Source organism: Macaca fascicularis, chromosome 13 (genome assembly GCF_037993035.2).
Source record: "Macaca fascicularis isolate 582-1 chromosome 13, T2T-MFA8v1.1".
Lineage (NCBI taxonomy): Eukaryota > Metazoa > Chordata > Mammalia > Primates > Cercopithecidae > Macaca > Macaca fascicularis.
The window spans coordinates 65,939,356-65,963,958 of NC_088387.1; the positions used below are offsets into that span (position 1 = coordinate 65,939,356).

At 37.4% G+C, this 24,603-nt stretch overlaps 1 protein-coding gene across 3 annotated transcripts in view; it reads left to right on the forward strand.

Moving 5' to 3' along the window:
- The window catches only part of EFEMP1 (EGF containing fibulin extracellular matrix protein 1), a 57,303-nt gene extending 33,039 nt beyond the window's left edge, over positions 1–24,264 (forward strand). For all 3 annotated transcript variants that reach the window (XM_045369285.3, XM_045369286.3, XM_045369284.3), the window contains exons 5-11: positions 8,782–8,904; positions 12,679–12,798; positions 13,781–13,900; positions 15,475–15,594; positions 19,776–19,899; positions 19,984–20,179; positions 23,638–24,264. In XM_045369285.3, the coding sequence (XP_045225220.1) occupies positions 8,782–8,904; positions 12,679–12,798; positions 13,781–13,900; positions 15,475–15,594; positions 19,776–19,899; positions 19,984–20,179; positions 23,638–23,799 (965 nt within the window). In that variant the 3' untranslated portion in view covers positions 23,800–24,264. The remainder of the gene's footprint in view (positions 1–8,781; positions 8,905–12,678; positions 12,799–13,780; positions 13,901–15,474; positions 15,595–19,775; positions 19,900–19,983; positions 20,180–23,637) is intronic.
- The last annotated feature ends 339 nt before the right edge of the window (positions 24,265–24,603 follow it).

Here is a 24,603-nt window from a genome sequence, read left to right on the forward strand (position 1 = left end):
TAAAGTCAACCTCTTCTAATACTAATATTGCAAAGCCAACTTTCTTTTGGTTAGTGTTTGCATAAATATTTTCCATCTTTTTCCTTTTAATCTCTGTATCCTTGTATTTAAATTATGTCTCTTGAAACAGTATATTTGGGTTTTGTTTTTTAATCAATTCGACAATTTTTGGTTTTTAGTGTGGGGATTTAGTCCATTTACATTTACTATAACCAGTGATATGTTTAGGTTTAAAACTACCTACCATTCTATTTGCTTTACATTTGTCCTGCACATTTTAGTTTCCTTTTCTTTTCTTTCTTGCCTCCTTTCTAAATTGATGGAGTATTTTGTATTATTCCATTTTCCCCTCTGTTAGCTTTGTAGTTGTTGTTTTTTTTTTTTTTTTTTTTTTTTACCATTCCTTCATTGTTTTTCCTGGGGATCATTTGAACATGCATCTATGACTTATCAAAATATAAGATAAATTAGTACTTTTAACTCTTCCTGCGTGATTGAAGGACCTTAAAATATTTAAACTCTATTCCTCTTCCTGCCAAACTATATATGCTATTATTCTCATGTATTTTAATTCTAAATATTTTGAAAATCCCAAAATAATTTACTATTATTGCTTTAGGCAGTCAGTATTTATTTAGATTTATCCACATCTTTATTCTTTTCATTGCTTTTCATTGTGCTGGAATTTTGAATCAAAAAGAGAACAGAAAAAAGAATTTAGTGCAAATAAGGGCCTGAGGCATATGGAGAAACACTGCGCAGAAAGATCATAAGTAAGATATAATGAAATGGGCAGGAAAATACACACAAGAAAGTAACATTCTCTGAAGGCAAGAGGCACAAAGATATTCTTTATTGAAAAAGCTTTAGGCAGTTAATGAGTTGGAGAAGTATTGCCAAGTTACACTCACCAGATTTAGTAGTATGCCTCAATTTAGTGGGCACAAAAGCTGCTTATTGTTGAATGAACAACAAGCATAATGTAATTGGTTTCATACAATTAGGAGGTCAGCAAGCCATGCTTGTTATAATTGGCACTGCCATAGCCAGGGGCTTATGCGACCTCAAGTGATGATTTGCCTGAAGGAATAAGCCAGGAATGTGTGTGCTTTGGGCTCCAGAGACTTGACTAATCTGGCTGCAAGGCCTCAGGGAGGGAGGCCAAGAATCAAATCACAGTGCTCAGGCAGGGCTTGGTAGACTCAGTTGAATGTAGTCAGTCTCCATTCAGTTCATCACTCACCAGTGTTTGATCCGGAGCCGGGGAAGTGGGAGATAGAGGAGAGGAGAGATGAAGTGGCCAGGAACCAGGAAAACACAACTGAAATGTCAGTGCAGAGGCATCCCATAATAGGATGGGATCTTAATTCCTCCCAAGGGCATCCACTTTGAAACAGGCCTCCAGCCTGTATGGAATGGGCTTAAACCTTCACACAAAGGGTCTTTAATTCCTAGTACTGAGCCACTGTGGAGCAAAGACTGATGGTGCTGTTTGTTTCAAAATATAGGTTTACCTCCACAAGCTAGCAGATTTGATGATAGGTTGTTAATATCCCAAATATCAGGGTTATCTTTTCCCAAACATTTTCTAAATTAATAATTAAGTTTAAGAAGGCCTGTAATCCCAGAACTTTGGGAGGCCAAAACGGGCGGATCACAAGGTCAGGTGTTCGAGACCAGCCTGGCCAACAGAGTGAAACTCCGTCTCTACTAAAAATACAAAAAATTAGCCAGGCATGGTGGTGGGTGCCTGTAATCCCAGCTACTCAGGAGGCTGAGGCAGGAGAATTGCTGGAACCTGGGAGGCGGAGGTTTCAGTGAGCCGAGATCACGCCACTAAATGCCAGCCCAGGCGACCGTGCGAGGCTCCATCTCAAAACAAAAAAAAAAAAGAAAAAAAGTTTAAGAAGGAAAAAAAGAGAGTTTAACTGGGTATGACATATTCACAAAAATGCCAGAAAATACTCCTAACAATTAACAATCGTTTATCAGTAGACAATGTAGTTTCCTTGAGATTCTGAAAGCATAAGGTTCACGTTGCCAGTGAGCAAAAACAGCTGAAGAATGAGAAGTAAAGCCTTTATTTCTTTGCTCTTCTTCTGTTTCAGCCTATGACCCATTGGTTCATCTGGTTTGAGTGTAGTACAGATGAGTCACAGATTGGTCGTTCACATGTATTAGTTGGTTTTCTTCCCCATGTTCATGAACTATATGCCTAACCTCATCCAATCATCTGGCAAATAAACACTATTGTCCACAGAGGAAGCTTATGTGGGGGGGTCCATTTGCAATGCAAGTCCATCATCATTGCTAGAAAAGCAATTCGAAGTAGCATGATTTTTTTCCTACGAGAACAGCATATTGTAAAGTTCTGATAGAACATAATGCAATGCCAAGGACTTCTAGGACACTTGATTCGCCACACTCTAAAACAAAGAAATGAACTATCAGGGAGGCTGATAATTTGTTGATTTTGGTGATATTTTTGTTTATCATTTAAAGCACACCAAATTATTAACAATCTGTTTTGCCAGAACTGATAAGAATCTAGAACTATAAATCTACTGCTGGCCATCGATTAAGACAGTTCTCTCTTGTTACTTAATATTAGTATTTATTTTCTTCACTAGAACTGCTTAGCTTGAGTGAATTCTAGCTGATAATTTCAGAAGGGTGAAAAGCTAACTAGAACTGGGCATTTGGCCCAGATAAATCTGATTCCAGTACTATGAAAGAAACAGCAAGGGAACTAGAAAGTGTTTGACAAAAAATTGTTGATAATTGGCTAAAAACTGGGGAGGGAAACAGAAAACTTGGAGAGCTATGAATGTTATTCTAAGTAGAAGAAAGACACAAGGGAGGAATCAAGGTGCTGTGACATTAACAACCCTACCTTTAAGGCTAAAAAAAATTAAAAACACCTATGATTTCACTTAAAACTAGTCTCCAGAACGCTTAGGAAACAAGTCTTCCTCAAGACCTAAATTGCAGAAACAAAATGGAAATCTTGGGTTTGAATCTCTGCTCTGTGTGACCCTGGGCAAGTTCCCTCAACAGAGTCTACATTTCAGTGACATCCTTCTTCCTCATCTGTAAATTGTGGATGAAGTAACCACCTCTTCCACAAGGCTGTTATTAGGACTAAATCAGAAGCTTTGTGATTCTGCTTTCCCAATCAAATAACAGATCTTTTTATATTGCTAAGAATTTACCTATTTTTATACCAATTAATTTTAGAATGTTACCAAGTTTGTATATGAAGCTGTATAAAATATTATACACTTTCTTCTAAATCAGATTTCAATCTACATAATTTATTTTATTAATTACTTAGGTTATCATTATCAATAGCAATTATTGGATGAGTAAAACAGTAGTAAACTGCAGTGCCCTCAGCTCTTGCTGAAGTAGTTCTTACCTTCCAGGATTATATTGAAAAACAAAATACTGCAAATACCTCTAAGACCTTCACTCAATGAGTCCCTTTTATTTAAAAAGTTTCACAGAGTAAGTAAAAAGAGTACTTTGGTAGGAACTAGTTTATCACCCTGTCCCTAGAAAGGATTGGGAGCAATCATTTTGAGCAGGTGGGTATCTAAATCATTAAGAATGTTGGGAGGAAGGAGGTCAACGGTAAAGAAGCTCCTCCTTCTAACAAACATGAATCCTTGACCGTGACCTTTTTTCTACTTTACTCCATTTAGGAGATTAAATCAGTTTAATTGAAGAAGCTAGGTATAATAAGGTTTCAAATCCACACAGATCAAGAAGTATCACCGACTTGAATATAACCACTATCTTTTCTTTAACCACAAGAGTTCACAGGATAGCACCATTAAATAATATTTGCAAAGCATGCACCGTGTCCCACACAGAACTAGTAAAGATACGGTTATTTTACTACAGGAATTTACAGTCTGGAAACAAAAAAAAAGTATGTTGTGAAGAATCTGAATACTTTTAAAAATCTGTGTGTTATTGTTAAGGATAGACTGTCTATTTTAGAGATGGAGAAATAAAGAGAAAAAAAATGGATGCCATGACCCTAGATCACATAGGGAGTGACAGATTCAAAATAATTTCAGTCTTCTTTGTCCTATTACTAGTGCATTCTCATCTCTAGTCTACAGTGGCTTATTCAAAAGTAGTTCTAAATTATTTCTTAAACCAGAAGCAGCACAAATTATAAAAGTCTAAATGGTCCTCAACACCATTCAAGGTGCAGATAATTTTTGCCCATGAAAACATGCTGAAGGGACTCCATGTCGTGGTAAGTTATCAAATTATGGAAAGAACATTGCAGAGATTAAAATGTTGCATAAGAGAGAGAAAGCAGCATGAGTCAGGGGTTTGGGAAATATGAGTCAGACTGAAGGGAAGGAGCCAAAAACATAGAGAATGAGGGCCTAAGCAGGGACTTAATGGACACCACAGAGATGTGGACATAGTTGCCTCCATTAACTTTGAGAGAAAATCAAATGTGCGGTTCCCTAGACTTGGGGGTCAGTGTGACAAAGAGGCTAGAAGTGAGAGCTGAGCAAAGATTAGCCTGCGTTATTTAAAGCAACTAATGGTGCCAAAGTCAGCAAGAGAGGGACCTACAATAGTATAAATCACTAGGAGGGAGTGCGTGGGCACATTTTTGAAAAATGAGGGCATCACCAAATATTGCCATTAGCTATTCTTAATGTATTAGAATGATGAAATGTGTTGTGATATTTTAGGAAGCACATTCTATTATTTTGTTCTTTGGTAATGTTAACATTAGGCTCTGTCTACATAGTTCAGAGAGACTCCTTATGTTGTTCAATCCAGACTCTCTAATCTTGCCTTTAAGGCCTTGAATTTTGCTCATGACAGAGCTAGCATTTCATGATCCTCTTCAACCAGGCACTGTACCAGGCTCCTCACACAGAGCCCCTGCAGCTGTGCTGGCTCCATCTGTCTGCCATTCTTCTCATGGAAACCAGTTTTGTCTTATCAGCATTTTCTAATGTGAGCCGCTTTCTGCCTAGAAACAGCTTCCTTTTCCTGGCAACCCATGTATCTCGTCTTCTTCAAAATGCATTGGAGAACCCACCTCTTCTGGCAAATCTGCTTTATACCTCATAGCCTCTGCACTCCTGAACTCAACTGCTCAACATTATTTTTCTTTTACTGACATCTTACTGATTTTGCTGTGTTTCTCAGATATTACCTGTTACTCTGCTTTATACATTTTTAGCTCCATTAGGTAAAACACTGATCCTACTTTTCCTGAAACTTTAGATACCAATTCTCAGCAAACGGTAATAACTCATTTATCCATTTATTGAACAAATATTTACTGAAAATCCACCATGTTTCATGCATGATCCTAGGCACTGGGAATATGGGGGGGCAAATAAGACAGATCCCCCACCCCCACCCAAAGAGCTTGGGTCCAGGGCCCAGGAAACTTATTAACTGACTGCCTGAAAAACCAAGTGAGCTTAACTGTCAAGGATAAATTATAATCATGCAAAAACAACAAAAGATTTCTCCCCATAGTAATTTGTCTTAGATTATCAGGAAAATCATGGCTGACCTGAGTAGTTTCCCTTATAAATAAAACATTGCTTTTGCTAATGCAGACATTCTCCCATACAAATGTAGGAAACTGATTTTTCTTACACACCATGGAGATACCTACAAAAGGCTGTGTTTGCACTATGGGAAGTCAGGAGCAAGTAGAGGGCAGTGGACTGTCATCAATGCTCCTGGGACAGCCAGCTTTTCCAGAGCATCTGCACAGGGATGGGTATTCTGCTTTGAGTTTCTGACATCATTGTCCATTTTAGTAATTTTTGTATCATAGTGAGCTTTCTGGTATTTACGACAAATGGAAATGCACAGAAGTAGAAAAGCCAAACATAATAGAATTTAACAATGTATAATAATTTTGTATGACTTTGTATAGATGTGTAAATAAGTAATTCCAGGATCTCAAAGTACAATTTTCAAAATAAAATTGTGTTATTTAAATAAACTAATAAATTGACATTAATATCATTGAAAATATAGGCCGGGCGCGGTGGATCACGAGGTCAGGAGATTGAGACCATCCTGGCTAACCCGGTGAAACCCCGTCTCTACTAAAAAAATACAAAAAAAAAAAACTAGCCGGGCGAGGTGGCGGGCGCCTGTAGTCCCAGCTACTCCGGAGGCTGAGGCAGGAGAATGGCGTGAACCCGGGAGGCGGAGCTTGCAGTGAGCTGAGATCCGGCCACTGCACTCCAGCCTGGGTGACAGAGCGAGACTCCGTCTCAAAAAAAAAAAAAAAAAAAATCATTGAAAATAGGTCAAAGAAATTGAGTCTGTTTATAGCCTTTAGCATTAGATAAACCGCCAACAGCAAGAGAGAGGATAAATATTCTAAACCACAGTCAGAGAAGCCATAAATGGAAATGTAGTTAGTAGCTGCTTCCTGGTCACAGAGGTCACTTTTTTGACGATTTTATGAGTCCCGGTAAGTAAAATGTGTAATCACCAGTCAGTCCTAGGTGAGGCAAGTCTTGTTGCAGCTTTGTTTGGGTTTTGATGGAGAAAGGGAAGGAAAGTAGTGGCATTGAGCACAGTGGTATTTTATTTGTTTTTGTTGTTGTTGTTTTTATTAAACTAATTTAACTCACCTAATATTTTTATTAAATAACCCACTCAGAAGGTAAACAGACCTCATTCTTAAGAAGGAGTAGCACAGATTTTTGTGTTTAAAATCTATTTAATGATACATTAATTCCACTGGAAATGTTAGCCTATTTATGAGACACTAAGAAATGAGCGACAAGAAAGTAGGAAGGAAGTCATAGGGCATCAGTTGTAGGAATGCAGCGGGGTGGAGGCAGTTTGCAGACAGATGTCAAAAAGAAAAACCTCAGTCACTGCTGAGGCCTCCCTTAGAAAATGCAGCAGCCAGCCCAGGGCCTTGATCTTCTGCCAGAGGAAACTTGCCACATCTGAATCTAACATTGCCATATCTCTCAGGACTGTTATCACTGCAAATGCTGGCAAATGTTCTTGACATAAAACAATAGAAATTCTGCTGTCATTTCTGCATTAACGAGTCATAAAGCTCTGAAGAAACCCCAGTAGAAAGGTTTTCATCAAGTGCATCTGAGAAAATAATAAAAGACACAAGGAACAGCAGATAATTTCAAAGCAAGATTGTTGCACCATCGCATAGTACCTAAAAAGGACAGTTTGTAATCACTGACTTGAAAATAATACTAGTAGTAATTATAATAAATTTCAAAACAAAGTAACAAAAACCTTAGCCAAAACTTTAAAACCAAGTTCAAAGAATTACGTAAGTGGATGCTTTATAGATTATTATCCAATAAATAGCCATACATCACTCAAGTATTTTTCATCTCCCCTCCCTCTTTCTTATGGAAAGAATCTCTCTTATCATTTCCACACCCAGCTAAGTGAAGCCGATTTCTGAGGACAACCCTTTTACAATCTCAACTTCATGTATTATTATACTGCATAGTGTAAATGCGGCAATCCTCCTTGAAAATACAGAAAAGTGAAAGGCAAACCAACCTCAGGGGCTACTCTCTGAGATTCTCAGAGGGAAGACAGAAATTGGGTCAATTTTTTATTATTGATTCTTTCTCTACTTTTTCTTCCAAAATACTACCCTGGGTCTGCCACAGTGATTATCTAAGACCCCTGAAATCTGCCTCAGGGCTCTTAGATCATCACTGTGGTAGACCCAGGGTAGTATTTTGGTTTTTATGCAAAAATTGTCATCTAGGAATCACAAGGTTTATGACATTTTTTAATGAAGCTTAGAGTGGTTGTTGAAGAATGATGAAATTATATGATCCTTTCTTGTGTGCTACTTAACTTCATGATATAGGAGAGCTGAATGAATATAAAGGTGATACAGATAAGGTAAAATTAGATTTTACTTATAAATGACTGAAAATATGAATGTACACACACAATTTTATATCACCATTTGATCCCAAAGAAATTTTTTGTAACTGGTTTATTATGCTATCACTGGGCATTTTTTACTTTTCTAGAACTGTAACCTGCATACTCCTTAAGGCACATTTAGCAAATTATTCCCAGAAGTGCACTGCTTTGAGAAAATATGGATTTTTAAACTACACAGGCTAGAGAAACACGATCAAATTGAATCCTTTGCATTCTGAAATTTGCAAATAAAAATGTATACGTACATGTTACCCTGCTGTTTGTAAAAACAAACAACTACAGGGAACGTATAATATTAAAGGTTGATTACACTGTTATTGCTTAGAAATTTGTCAATGAAAATTATCTCAAATACAATATATTGGATGGAAAAAGCAAGTATCATACAATCTATTTAAATGTTTTAACATACAAAACAATATCATATGTTCTAATGGATGCATCCCTGTCTAATGAAAGTACAAAAACATCTCAGGGAAGGATTCCTTCCTACTGAGACAGTGGTAGGTGACGGGTCAAGGGATGAGGATGGTGTGAGGCTTTAGCTGTATCTGAAATGTTTCTTAACAAAACAGAGTGAGCCAAGACCAACATGGCAAAATGTTAGCATTTGTTAAATCTGAGCAGTACTTATTGGTATTTGCAAAATTATTTTCTGAACACTTGAAATAATTTATAATTTTAAACATTTCCAATGTAAGAACATTATAAGCTTTTAAGAATAAAGTAAAAATTTAGCTTAAGAAGTGGCAAAATGGAGGCAATATCAACATCTTCACAACTGACAATTCTTTCTGTGTTGCGTGTCTCTGACAGACATAGACGAGTGCACTGCAGGGACGCACAACTGTAGAGCAGACCAAGTGTGCATCAATTTACGGGGATCCTTTGCATGTCAGTGCCCTCCTGGATATCAGAAGCGAGGGGAGCAGTGCGTAGGTAAGTACCACAGTGCAGTGAGCACGGTCCTGTCTTGAGTACCTTAACTGTTTCAACCTCAAGCATTCCAATGAAAGCATTCATATTTCTTTGGAGAGTGGTAGCCAATAACTCCTTATTCTTTCACAGACTACCAATCCATTTTCCACAATAACAAGAAACAACCTTAAAGGTTGAGCCTATTCTGGATAACAAAGTGTTGGCTAAATGTTAGACGAAGCAAGAGCAGAAATTTGGGGTATGAATGGGAACATAAAAACAACCACAAAGAAATTTAAATTTGCTGTTTTGGGGGCCATTGTGCTAGCACACTGGTACTGTGGGCTTCATTCACCATCCACTGCTGCAGAGCATAGCATAGCACAGCACATAAAGCAAATGGTGGAGTTGCATTCCAAGCACCAACCCCAGTTCACTTTGAGACCTTGAGTAAGTTACTTAAATCCTGTGTCTCACTATGTTCACTTGTATTGTGGACATAGTACTGGTCCCTACCTCCAGAGCTCATGTAGGGAATGCTTAGAACAGTCCCTGTCCCTGTTCTAAGTCAACAGATGGGTATTAAAGGCTCTTTATGCTGCAAGCCTTTGTGGGATACCAGGAGTACAAAGCCAACTTCACCATGTGCCTGTGTTGGAGGGCCTAAGAGCATGAGCTCCCTGACAGCAAGACCAGGTCAGCTTGTGTCACTGTGGTCTCCCCAGTCCCTGAAGCATGCCCACCATGTGATGGAGGCTCTATGCATGTGTTTTGAGTGAATGGAAGAACAAAGTGTGAGGAAGCCAACTGGCAGATAGTGAAGTAAAATACAGTACTCTGGGCTCAATCATGAGGCCCAGCACTAGGCATGAAACTCTAACCGACTGTCCATTTATTTACATACCCCCTCTTATCACAGACCAGTGAAGAAGCCTTATTTCCTCTTAGGAACAGAGAGTGAGGATGTGGGGACAGACAACCAGCGTCAGTTTTTGCCTGAGAATGTGAGCTGTTGATGTTCACATGTCAACACTGAGTTCCATGTGGGCCCCCGCCCAGTTCTGCCTGCCATAGGGCTGTGCCTAGATGCTGGGGTTAGTGCCCAGCCTCTGAGGAAGGCCCAGGGTTGGCTGTAATGAAGCTGAGATTTAAAAGAAGAGTGCGTAGAAAACTCCAGAGATACCAAAATTTTGCCATTGTATTAGACAGGAAAATAAACATTTGAGGGCATAAAAAGTATAGAAAAAAAGAACTAATCCAACTTAGTGTGGGGTGAATCAAAGATAATGGAACATATGGTCACAGCCCTTTTAATGTGGTAGGAGGAAATATTCCTAAACTCAGATCTAATCATGTGTCTTCCCTCCTGCTTCTCTCACTGAGAGAATCAAGTCTACATTCCTCGACAGAGCATGAAAGGTCTTGCTCAATCTGATCATTGTCAATTTCTGTTGCATAAACACCTCTCCCCCACCACAAAATAATATTATACCCCAGCTTTATTCCACCAGTTCCCCACACACATCACACAGTGTTACTTACACTTCGGTGCCTCTACACAAGCTCTTTACAGCACCAAGAACATTCCCTCATGGCAAACTCTTATTTCACTACCAAATCCTAGCTTAGGATCACTTCCTCTGGGAAGCCCACTATGATCTACCCAAATATAATTAGTTGCTCCCTCCCCTGTGCCAGTGCTTCTCAAATTTAGGATGAAGGATACTTTTTTGTAAATTTCCAATCTGTGGCAGGCCAATACTTCTGTAAAGTACAATAAAAATAATGTTGCAGTAATGTCAAATTGCTATTTATAAACATGTACTCTCAGTTTCTGTATTTAATCATTGCAGACTGGTCCAAATAGCCCATGAACCAGCAGCAGTCAGCAGGCCACATTTCAAGTAGCATGGTGCTCCCTGGGTCCCTTACACTCCTTTCTACTGCTGATCTTCTCATTCCATGGAATAATTTGTTCTATGCCTGTCTTTCATACCAGACAGGGCAGAACATAAGTATAGTGATTATCATTATAAACTTGCGGTACCAAACACAATGCTAGCAAATAACAATGGTTCAATGAATGTTTATTAGTTAAGAAGACATGCATCATTTATTCACCAAATAGTTATTGAGGGCTTAATGTGTAACAAGCATTGTTCTAGACACTGGGATAGTAGTAAACAAATTTTACAAATTCATAGTCCTCGTGGAGCTATTAGAAAGTATACTACCACTCATACAAATTAGCTATCAATACTAGCACCTGATGACAGTACTGAGGACTAGGAAGCACTATGCTAAAATTGCTCTTAATTAGTGTGAAGTTTCGATTCATTCAAATAGTATTTATTGAGCACCTACTATGCGAGGCCCTATTCCAGATCTAACAATGAACGGACAAAAAACCCTCTATCTCAAGGGGAGAAGACAGTTGAGGGGAGAAGACAGTTCTTATTTGCCATGCACTATAGTGAAGGAACACACAAGAAGCAAATAAACACATAACACAATGTTGAGTACTGTTAAGGACTACAAAGAAGTCTAAAGCAAGGTAAGGAAATAGATAGGGCAGAAGAACCTATTTTATATTGGTGGGAAGGGTGGCCACCCTGAGGAGGTGACATTTGAATGGACACCTGAACAAAGTAAGGGGAAAGCCATGTGAATATCTTCTTACTATTTATTTCAATATTCAAGTTAAATTAAATATATCTTGCAGCTTATTAGTTCCCATTTATGTTTACCTGCTTTGTGCCAGGAACTTTGCCTACATTATGTCACATAACTTTCCCAATAATTCTACTTACAGAAGAGGAAATGGAAGTTCGAGAGGTTAAGACCAAGCTAGTAATTGCCAGAACAAAGATTCAAACTCAGGTTATCCTGAGGCCACTTGAGCACACTACTTCCCATAATTTTAGTTATTAAAGTACCAAAAGAGCCCAGCATAAAGGTTTGTTTTGTTTGGGTTTACCACAAGGCAGTGTCACTATATAGCATTACATTGTATATGCATAATGGTTGTTTTAAATTACACATGCCATGTTGAAGTTGTCACAAAGTGTAGAATCATGAATTAACGAAATTTTATTACACTTCTAAGATGTTAATCCTCCTTTGCAAGTTCTCATTTGAGCATTTTATAGTTGAAAATATTTATATGAGAAGGACACAGGCTGGAACACTTCATCAAAGTGTCAAAAGAGCACTCTCAAGAGGTAACTTATTTAGCATCCTATTCTTCCACAGTGTTCTTTTATTTGATATACAAAAACGTCCTAAGATACACATGGCAAGCCGTGCTATCCACATCTTGCAGAACAAAAAAACAAGATACTGAAGGCATAAGTGACTTAGCCAAGGTCACCAGTTGAGCACAGCCCACAACTCTTTCTTCTTTGTTTCGTGCTGCCCAATGTGCTTCAGTAGTTCTTTTTCACTTCTGTAATTATACATAAGCTTTTAGCTCCCCAAACTGACATCTTATATATATGTACAATAGTCTCAATTATTTTTTTTCTTTAAATCTCAACCCACCCACCAAGTTTATTTACCACTGAATGGCATGAACATTGAGTCTTTGTTCTTAACATCTTAACTGCAGAATATGAAGTATATTTAAAATATATATATATACCCTAATTTTAACAAAACAGAGAGGAAAGTATTCCTTTTAAAAAGAGATTTTCTCTAGATAGGTTTTCTAGATAATGCTTTACAGAGAATTTGAAAGCAAACAGCAATGCTAATTCAATCATTTTGTTCTCTTTGTGTATGTGCCTGATAACCTAGACATAGATGAATGTACCATCCCTCCATATTGCCACCAAAGATGTGTGAATACACCAGGCTCATTTTATTGCCAGTGCAGTCCTGGGTTTCAGTTGGCAGCAAACAACTATACCTGCGTAGGTAAGCCTTTTGAGAACTTGCTGATTTCTGTCTTCACAAAAGGAAACCCCATGCCATGTTGCAGTATTTCCAGTTTTCTATGTTCTTGAGTAAATAGTTTCCATCGACTTCCCTTCAGCAATCATAAAGCTTAAAAGATAATAACCAATCTGTGTCTTAAAACACATCAAGATGTGAATGGAAAACTTTTTAACTTTGTTTTTAGTTCTCCTTTGTGGCTATATCGACAAATTTAAAACTACAAATCAATTGATATACATACACCAATTAGTCAAAAGTGTGTGATATAATACTGAAAGTGCCAAAGAGGTTACTACCAGTTCAAGTATATAAACTTTCCACTGCAAGTGCATCTGATTTTTACATGCTTCTTCTCCCCTTTCAGAATGCAATGTCACGGCACACAATTAAAAGATTGGCATGACTTGGAAAAAATCTAGTGTAGGAAAAATGCCTTTTCACAATATTTTCAGTGCTTTAGAGCATTGCAAAACTCCGTATGGGTCTCAAAGGCTTATGTTATAATTGTAATGGAATTTAACAGAACCCATTTAAAAAGTAATAAATAGCACAGATAAATCTTCAGTACAGCATGCTGAGAGACCATATCAGTGTAAGTGTCTTATATCAATTATTTATAGAACTGGCATTTTGTATCTGCACAACAACAAAAGAAAATAGATACTGGAATGTATATTTATTAGAAGCATTAAATTCCTTTGGAAAGATTCATCAAACATCAAACTAACTGTCATTCCTAGAAAAAATATTTTGGTATTTCCAAAAGAAATATATGACAGACGTTTGAAGTTGTTCCAACAAATATGAAACCTAAATGGATGTTCTCCAGTGAGCTTCTGCAGGGCAAATAATTCAGCTAGGGAATTATTTATCAGCAGATGACATAGGTACAAAAGAGCAAGGATGTGTTTAAAGTCTCTCTCTCTCTCTCTATATATATATATATATAACTTTTTTTCAGATATAAATGAATGTGATGCCAGCAATCAATGTGCTCAGCAGTGCTACAACATTCTTGGTTCATTCATCTGTCAGTGCAATCAAGGATATGAACTAAGCAGTGACAGGCTCAACTGTGAAGGTAAAACTCTTCCCAGATAGTATGGAATAAAGTCCAATCCCTGTGATTGCTGTTGTTTTATCTGATTATGTACCCATTTATGAAAACAAATGTTTACCCATGGGAATTCTGTTCTGAAATCCAGTTAATGTAGTTCAGTTGTTACATTGCCTTTTTAGTGTGTTACCAAGAAAAAGGAAAGGAAGTAAAATAACTGAAATATTAGGTGCAGGCTGGCCCTAATAATTAGAAAGGGTGCTCTAGCATGTTGCTTCTCAGTGTATTATCCAGTGACCAGGTGTGTCAGCACCTCCTGGGAGCTTATGAGAAATGCAGAATCTCAGGCTCCAACTCAGACCTTCTAAGTCTGAATCTACATTCAACAAAAACTCCAGGTGACTGGTGTGCACATTTAAGTTTCAGAATAGCCAAGTGCATGTCAAAATATTAAAATAAAAATCAAGAGATCTGGCTTCTGGTTCTATGCCTGCTACTGTGTGACTTGGGCACATTTCTTAAGTCGCCTGGGTTTCACTTTCCACATGAACAAGAGGAGGGTCATTTAACTAGAATGATGACCTTCAGAGTCCATTGCATGTGCACATTTTGTTGTATAATTCAAAAGGTATTAGACATCCTGAGGGGGATGCCACAGACACTTGATGTCCCTGACCTCCTCACAGTTCACTCAGCTTTACACAAAGCTCGAACCCTAACGAGAGAAGCCTCACATCATGCCATTACGCTCAAAACTGAAAGAGGCTACCTCAGGACAGCTGCCTCTGCCCTTCTGAGTAAACTGTAGGGACATCACTATTCAGAAATGCAAAGCATTCTTCCCCTGAAGGCCAGCTCCTGCCAAGTTGTCATTCTGGAAGCTTGCACAGGTTAGGGGACTTGGAGTTCAAAGCTCAGATGAACTTGGTGTCAAAGTCACCCAATTTCTGAGAAGACAAACATGAACTCTACATCCTGGATGGGTCTGCAGAGTCCAAAATGAAGACCATCAACCACAAGCCAATTCATTCAGTAGTGTAGTTAGGTCCAGGATTAGCCAAATTGTGAGTAACAATTCAGTAAAAGTCATGATAAGAAAAACTCTTTGTGCTGTGAAGTCATAGAGGGAAATAAGCTGATATTGTTAGAATTTACCTTTCAGCTGCTTATAAAGTTTTGTATTTCTATTTCAGAATTTGCAATATTTTTACTCTCTTTAGCTCACCTCAAAAGTATATTACTTCCCTGGGACTGTTGAGCAGGAAAAAATATATATATGTGTGTGTGTGTGTGTGTGTGTGTGTGTGTGTGTGTGTGTGTGTGTGTACAAAACCCAGGCAACTTAAGAAATGTGCCCAAGTCACACAGTAGCAGGAATAGGATCAGAAGCCAGATCTCTTTATATATACAGATATAATTTTTCTCCTTAAAATATAATTTTAATTATATATAATTATTTTAATATAAATATTTTTAATCTTTATATGTGTGTGTGTGTGTGTGTGTGTGTGTGTGTATATATATATATATATATATATCCAAAGTAGTGGTGCATAAGCTTTTCAACTCTGTGTCCTTGCTCTTGTCTGATTCGACAGACATTGATGAATGCAGAACCTCAAGCTACCTGTGTCAATATCAGTGTGTCAATGAACCTGGGAAATTCTCATGTATGTGCCCCCAGGGATACCAAGTGGTGAGAAGTAGAACATGTCAAGGTAAGTTTAATTTTTTTTTCATATGTTAGGTATTTAGTTTTTTTTTGTTTTTTGTTTTTTTTTTTTTTTTGAGACGGAGTCTCGCTCTGTCGCCCAGGCTGGAGTGCAGTGGCCGGATCTCAGCTCACTGCAAGCTCCGCCTCCCGGGTTCACGCCATTCTCCGGCCTCAGCCTCCCGATTAGCTGGGACTACAGGCGCCCGCCACCTCGCCCGGCTAGTTTTTTGTATTTCTTAATAGAGACGGGGTTTCACCGTGTTAGCCAGGATGGTTTCGATCTCCTGACCTCGTGATCCGCCCATCTCGGCCTCCCAAAGTGCTGGGATTACAGGCTTGAGCCACCGCGCCCGGCCAGGTATTTAGTTTTAACCAGGAAGAGACGAGAAGTTGTTACAGGATTCTCCCATAGACTTTCATTTTTCCCACTTTGAATATACAATTTAAGCTCTTTTTTCCCCTGTTCATCATAAAATATATACATCTCATAAAGAGGCAATTCTATGCTTATGCCGACTTTCCTTGAAATTCAGAGTAATCATTTTTCATCCTTAAAAGATAAATAATTTTAATAAAATATTGATATTTCTTCTATGTAACCTACATAATCTCTTTGAGATACATCTTCAAATCATCCACTGGAAAAGATTCAGTTATTAAAATGTTTCACCTGTGAGTTTGAGTATAGAGCATAAGCTCAATATGTGAGTTAAACATATCTCCATCCAGTCTCAGTTCTCTAAAACATGAGAATTATGAATTGGGTAAGAATGTAGGTGCTGAGAAAAGTCAGCCTAATATGTCGTAAAATATATTTGAATATTTTAGAGAAAAACTACTAACCCCAAAGTAGCTAATGACCTTGGGTCTAGTTTCAAAATAAACATTCAGATGATCTTCACAACTATACAAAAGTGGAAGAGGCCATTCCCTATAATGGTATGATTTCAGAGTCTCAGAAAAATCTAAAAAAAAAAGGACCCTACCTCCAATGTTGCATGTAGTTGAAAATTTTCTTTACAGGGAAAGGACTGTCAGATAAAATCAAAAATGTAGAAAATCCTGGAAAAGTTAGTACAAACACTTAAATTTACACAAAGCAACAAAAGAATCAAAAAAATGACCGAACTTGAGGACAAAAAACTTGTTTGAATCCCAGCTCCACTGTATTCGGTCTGCACAATCTTGAACAAATTATCAAACTGCTTTGAGCCTCAGCTTCCTCATTTGGAAAAGGGAGTTGTGGGAATTTAGTGGAATGACATACATAAAAATAATTTGCAAACTATAAAGGCTGTACAAGGCAAGGTGTTTTTATGAAATTTACTTACCAATGTAACTGGTCAGTAGTAAATCTTCTGTAGAGAGTCCTTTTTAATCAGAGTTGGAGTAAAGGCACACAAGGACAATAAAGATCCTGTTAAGAAAAGAAAAGATCAAGGAAAGGAGACACTGGGGATTCTCAGTCTATATCATGGTTTTACAGGAAAGTATTAACTCAGAGGAAATCTATGACCTGGGATTTTATAATAGGCACACAATTATTCAACTGGACTCCTACCAATGAGTATGAGCATAATCAGAATGTAGTTCATTGCACAATGAACATCTTTATAACCCGTTCCAGGTTACTACACACTTTATAAATGTTAATTGTGGGAAAACATTGCATTCCAATGGTTTTACTTACTGAACCCTAATTGCGACTTTCAACATGCATATTATATGCAAGAAAATGTTAGCTAGTGGAATGTCTTAACAAATTTCTCTGGAGTCCTTCAAACAAATATCTATGTGTTTCTAATCAAAAATTGATTTGATGCTCAGCAAAAGATAGAAGCAGATTAATGCACAGTGGGCTCCTACCTGCTTAGCCTATCTATCTGGAAACATTTATATCTATTGTAATTAAAGGTGGAAAATGCACTAAAGTTGCAAGTGGGGGATTCATAAATGTTGTATGTTGAAGATATGCAGCTTCAGAATGTTTGGTTAAGCCAAAACATTTTTTGTGAAAAAGAGTTAGCATTCTTCTAAAGTATAAAGCAATTGCTTTCCCCTACTGAAATCATTCCTTTTGAGCCTTGTCCACAGGAATAAAATGAAATTGAAAAGGTTTGGATTCTTAACTGTCTCCAAAGACTTATTTTGGGGATGAAATAACTGTTCTCATTTCACAGGCCTATACAAATGAAAACTCTGTGTGTGTGTGCGTGTGTGTGTGTGCGTGTGTGTGTGTGTGTGTGTGTGTGGAGAGAGAGACAGACAAAGAATACACATACACATAGACACACACTCATCAAATATTTTGAGAGTATTAATTTCTGAAAATTTTTCCAGAATGATTAAGGTAATGATTATGCTAGGCTCTACATTACTGGAAGTAATACATGAAATTATAAAGTTGTCTTTTGCTTCTGTTGGACTCCATATAACAAATCAGTATTAGTTTTCCCTGTACCTAAACAGCATCTTTATTTTTCAAAAAAGTGGAAAATACTGAAAGGATAAGTCAATTGTGATTTCATCCGAAGAATCTAAGTTTTCTTTCTTTAGCCATAGCCAGCCCAAGAAGACAGTTTTTGTAACTGTCTCCTGGAGACTACCTGGCTTTTCCAGTCTCCTCTTGAGTTCCAGATAACTTTAGCCAGTTTAGAAGCTAAAATACTTTTTTTTCCCTCCAAAGTCAAGGCATGAATTATTTAGAGTATGTGAACTAGAATGAGCCACTAAACCCTTACTTGTTTTTCATCCATATCAAGTGAAAATATCTTTCTCACCTACCTCCACAGAGTTTGTGTGAAGAGCAACTTAGTTCAATTTATTGTTTCTTAAAGCCAGGTGCTCTATTGCATTAATGCTAGGTGATTAAAGGATTAAAAGATGGGTACAATAACCGTTGCCCTCAAGGAGTTTACAAGCTAATAGAAGGGTTAAGCTAGACATGCAGATTTCAATAATGCAAAGCAGAAAGCAATAAAGGCCCTTAAAAAAGAACACCAGATATGAGAATTCAAAAGAGACCATATCCCAGCACCTAGCCCATGCTTGGCTTAAAGTAAGGATTCAGTAAATTACTTACAGAATTAGTAAATTCATGAATGAAAATATCTCATTGTGGAGAAGGAATGATTCAGAAAAAGTTTACATTGAATAAAATATAAATCACTATTCAAATGTAAAGGGAGACAGACATAGAGATGTAGATATTAATTTTATTTGTATTGTTGTTATAAATGTAATGGCTCTCTAGTAAAACTGTTCTCTCAGATGTCATCTGGAGGCTTCTGATTCACAAATCTAAAGTCAATCTTTGTCCAGCCTGAGGTAAACACAGCCCTTCTTCCCGGGACTCTCTCTCCCTCTGACTTCTTTGGCACTGCCTTTTCCTGGGTTGTCTCCCTCCACTGACAGCCTCTTCCTTAACTTCCTTTTTCCTTACAGTCCTAAAATTGCTATGCTCTACGAGGTGGAACACTTCATAGTTTCACTTCTTGTGCTGTGCTTCCTCTGGACAGTAATAATCCACTCCCAGCATGCTTCAGCTTACTGAAACCACATTTCTAGCTTTCTCCTTTCTCCCGAGTTCCTGAAAGAGATGGTAAGCTGCCCTCCATAGTTTATGCTTGCTGATTTCTCAGCTTGGAAAGGCTTCCCTGCCCCAGCCATGAAAACTCCATCTAACCATCACCCTTTAAGACCACGTTGAGATGCCTCTTCCTTCCTTCCTTCAGCCTTCCCTAATCCCTCTGGCAAAACGACCCAACTCTGCTCCGCATCCCCCAGTATACTTATCTGTCTCTTACTTAATTCCATTTTACTTTCTAAGTAACCATATACATATTCCCTTAATTATAATGTCCCTGAGGACAGGAACTGGTGTTTATTTAACTTTTATATAGGCAGAGTCAATGGTTAACATTGGGCTTTGAATTCAACAGATGAACAAGAGGTGCTGGATAAAATATCACGAAATGACACATATTAATCTGCCTAGAATGTCTCAGCTCTATCTGTCCTGAATTCAATGCAACGAACACCCAGGCTTGTGTCTAAAAGCAGGTTGAACACAGTCCAGATGCCCTCACACCTCCTTCCTTGCAAACAGAATCTGCCAGTAATATGATTTAATTAGATCAGTTAATTAGTTTAGTTAGTAAACTCTTTGACCCTACATCTCTACAGATATAAATGAGTGTGAGACCACAAATGAATGCCGGGAGGATGAAATGTGTTGGAATTATCATGGCGGCTTCCGTTGTTATCCACGAAATCCTTGTCAAGATCCCTACATTCTAACACCAGAGAAGTAAGAAAAATCAGAACTTTTGAAAGTGAGGATTTTCTGGTCTTACCAAGCCAAACTGCTAACTACTTTTGTTTGTCTCTGCAGCCGATGTGTTTGCCCAGTCTCAAATGCCATGTGCCGAGAACTGCCCCAGTCAATAGTCTACAAATACATGAGCATCCGATCTGATAGGTCTGTGCCATCGGACATCTTCCAGATACAGGCCACAACTATTTATGCCAACACTATCAATACTTTTCGGATTAAATCTGGAAATGAAAATGGAGAGTTCTACCTACGAGTAAGTATCCTGAAGGCAGCCTTAACTATTGAGAAAGATGGGAGTTTGTTGTTGTTGTTGTTGTTGTGTGGTATCCACATGTGGAAGGAAAGCAAACATTTGAAGAGTCTTATGTGTAGGCATTGTGTAAGCCCTTCCAGGTACATTATTTCATTTATTCCTCTTGGTAACACTGCTAGATAGATATTAATATTCATCCCCATTTTTTACGGAAGAGAAAAGTGAGATGCAGAAAGTTTAAGTAGCATCCCTGAAGTCACTCAAATATTAAGTTTGGCAGACTCTGATAGAGTTGTGTGTGACTACCAAAATACAAGACTCCCATCCCCCCACCCCAAACACCCCTTAAGTAGGTATCACTAATCACTGATGGTTAATTAATTATATATAGGCATACATATAATTCAAATCCAAAATAATTACTGGAGCTCCTAAAGAGTTTTCCAGAAATCATGAATTCATCATTGTTACATTCACAAGTCAGTTTACATTCACACCGAAACTGAAACCTGTAAGTATGTGAGAAGTGACCCCACCTCCCCGCACAGTATGTGTCAGTAGTTGTACCATTCTTGCAAACTTCTGGGCTGACAGTATGGAGTCACCTTCCTATCTTTCATTGCCTGTGTGAAATCTACTTTCTGAATTCTGCCATTTCCCTCTTCACACTGTCTCCTGGGTTATCTTTGCTTCCTCACATCCCTATGTCTCTTCCCATAAACTGGCTCCTGTCATTTCCATGATCCCTTCAGTGGCTTCTGAGCTGGTCTCCCTGACCCCAAAGCCTCAGCCTTCCAGTCTCCCTACAAAATCTCAGCAAGTTCATTTTAGGTTAAAATTTGGACATATTTTAAATACGGCTCACCACTTCATGTGAAAATGATGGCACCCTACCAAGTAGTTTGCAGAGTTACGGTAACTGTTTCATGCTAATGATGTTATTCATCCAGTTACAATTTTCTCAAAACTCCTTTGGGCACTCTTTATTTTTAATCAAATTTTAAAGCCAATATTTCATTTTGAGAATATGAATTAAATTGGGAAATTCGTCCTTGTGGCACAGTTTACAGATTTTTAATGTTTACCCATTTATCCTGTTTTTTGATATATTAATTTCCCATATAGCTCCAGAGTTATGTGCTACTATTTCTTTGCCAGTATATTAGAAAATGATTAATTTCTCATGACCAACTTCTGAAAAGAAAGACCCAATGCAAAATGCAATCTATTACAATTATTTTTTCTAACAAAAAAGAATATAGTTCTTTAACATTTGATATTTTAAATTTGACATATTCTTGCTATTTATAAGAAATTTCCACTGAGTGAATTTTACACAGTTCAGATACTGCCAATTAACTAATTCTAGCCTAAACAAATAACATTATTTTTAAATAACAAAATCTTTAAAAATAATTTTCTATTTTGAACTTTTAGCCATAATGTAAGAAAATAAAATTTTCTAGCAGAATAACCAAAGAGTGAAACAAAGTTCCAACGTGTTTTTTCTTTGCAATTAAACATGGCACTTTTACAGTTACTTACTATTCATATCAGTGCATTTACTGACTTGATACTTTCAAATAAAAATACAGTGTTTTTCTCCAGTGAAATCCTTATTCTCATGACTGATATAAAACATTGCCAATTTTGATAGTTCCAGAGTTAAATAATGTTAAATTATTTGAAAAAAAAATTATTTAAAATAATAAAAATAGACATTTCAAGACTATTTCTTGTCACATAATTCAAAAAGTACTTGGATCAAACCCTACAGTTTCTCCACTAAAATTCTACTTGTGCAGAGGGCATTGAAATGCATCAACAGCAGGTTAAATAAGTTAATTAGGTTAATTAATTAGCTTAATTAAGCACCTACTACATGCTCAGCTCTATGCTAGGTGTCATGAGGAATTAAAAGGACATGTAATGCACATTTTCTGATTTCAAGGAACTTTAAATATTATTGTGTAGAAAAAATTAACATCTATGAAAATAGAAAGGGGGCAATTTTGTGCTCAATTCCAGGGTCCAAATAAAACATGGGCTGTCAAAGAAGGTTTCTTGATAGTCATGAGTAGCCTGATTCTTGAAAGGATATGTGGAATATAAAATTTGATTTATATTCCTTTTGAGAAAATGCTGAGAAAACCATCTTCCCTGGAAAAGAGAACATATTGTAAAGAAAGTACATGAAATTGAAGGTTGAATATCCAACATATCCCCCAGTACCCCAGTGTCTCTTCTCCCTTACTGAGCCTTACTATTATTATTCATAGCCCTATCACTGCCTAGTCTAGTGTTCACTGAACTATGTCATCCACTAGAATATGAGCATAATGAGAGCAGAGACTACACCTGTCTGTTCACTCTTCTATCCTCAGCACATGGAATGGTAGCTGGCACATAGCAGATGCTAAAAAAATATTTTAAATGAATAAATTAATTCAATCAACACCTTCAAGGTGTTATTATTACCTACAACTATTGTTTACAAGAGGTATGCACCATGGAAGATCCTGGAGACATAAAAATGAATAAACCCAAGCCAGTTCCTGCCTCCATGGAGCTTGTAGTCAAGACACTGAACAAGTGATCAGAAAGATGCTGACTGCTGCAGCAGAGGGTCGCAAGCTGCTCATGAGTATATAGCAAGTAGACCTAACCAAAGCATTCTCTCCCTTGGTTTAATGTCCACCCATTGAGGTAATTGCTAAATCCTAATCCATGACTCTATCCCTTGGCATTCAAACTCACACATACACTTACCTGCCTCTCCAACCTCATCTCCCTCCACTCACAAGAACCCATCACATTCTTCATCAAAATGAAACTGCACCCAGTTCTTCTGAACATATTACTTTACAAAACTTTCAGTTGTCCCTGGTGACTCTCCTCAGGCATTCAAAAGCTTTCTGTCAGTGCTTCAGGGCTCTTCTTTGTCTTCCCTGTATACATACACATTTATGTATCTTCATACGTGCCCTGGGTAACCCCGTATATCTTAGCATTTACCACATTCTGTTGAAAAACTGTTTCCATTTCTCTTTACTTACTAGAATGTAAACAGATGCACAATGTTGAGAAAATGAAAAGTGACAACTTTGTTTACAAGTTCAGAAATTATCAGATTCTCACTTAAGCTCTAGTCTCTGTAGAGTCCACAACTTCTCAATAAAAGTGAAGAAAAATGTTAACAGAGAGGGAGGAATCAAAAACAAAGAACTTTTTTTTAAAAAAAAAAAAAAAAAAGTAAGTCCTTGGAAGTTGGAACTAATGACTGTATTAGACAAGGGATAAGAGCCAAGAAGAGTTGAAACCAAGAAGAGACCAAGTAGTGGCTCTTGTATACCACCCTCAAAATTCTCCCAATTCTTATAGGAGGTATACTAACAAAGCATAGAAACTCCAATGCAAGGAAAATTATTCTTTCCTTTCTCTTTTTTCTTTTATTTTAGCAAACAAGTCCTGTAAGTGCAATGCTTGTGCTCGTGAAGTCATTATCAGGACCAAGAGAACATATCGTGGACCTGGAGATGCTGACAGTCAGCAGTATAGGGACCTTCCGCACAAGCTCTGTGTTAAGATTGACAATAATAGTGGGGCCATTTTCATTTTAGTCTTTTATAAGAGTCAACCACAGGCATTTAAGTCAGCCAAAGAATATTGTTACCTTAAAGCACTATTTTATTTATAGATATATCTAGTGCATCTACATCTCTATACTGTACACTCACCCATAATTCAAACAATTACACCATGGTATAAAGTGGGCATTTAATCTGTAAAGATTCAAAGTTTGTCTTTATTACTGTATGTAAATTAGACATTAATCCACTAAACTGGTCTTCTTCAAGAGAGCTAAGTATACACTGTCTGGTGAAACTTGGATTCTTTCCTGTAAAAGTAGGACCAAGCAATGATGATCTTCTGTGGTGCTTAAGGAAACTTACTAGAGCTCCACTAACAGTCTCATAAGGAGGCAGCCATCATAACCATTGAATAGCATGCAAGGGTAAGAATGAGTTTTTAACTGCTTTGTAAGAAAATGGAAAAGGTCAATAAAGATATATTTCTTTAGAAAATGGGGATCTGCCATATTTGTGTTGGTTTTTATTTTCATGACCAGCCAAAAGGTGGTTGTTCATTACATAGTAATAAATCATTGTTGTACAATATGCTGGTTTCTGTAGGGTATTTTTAATTCTGTCAGAAATTTTAGATTGTGAATATTTGGTAAAAAACAGTAAGCAAAATTTTCCAGAATTCCCAAAATGAACCAGATATCCCCTAGAAAATTATACTATTGAGAAATCTATGGGGAGGATATGAGAAAATAAATTCCTTCTAAACCACATTGGAACTGACCTGAAGAAGCAAACTTGGAAAATATAATAACATCCCTGAATTCAGTACTTCCACAA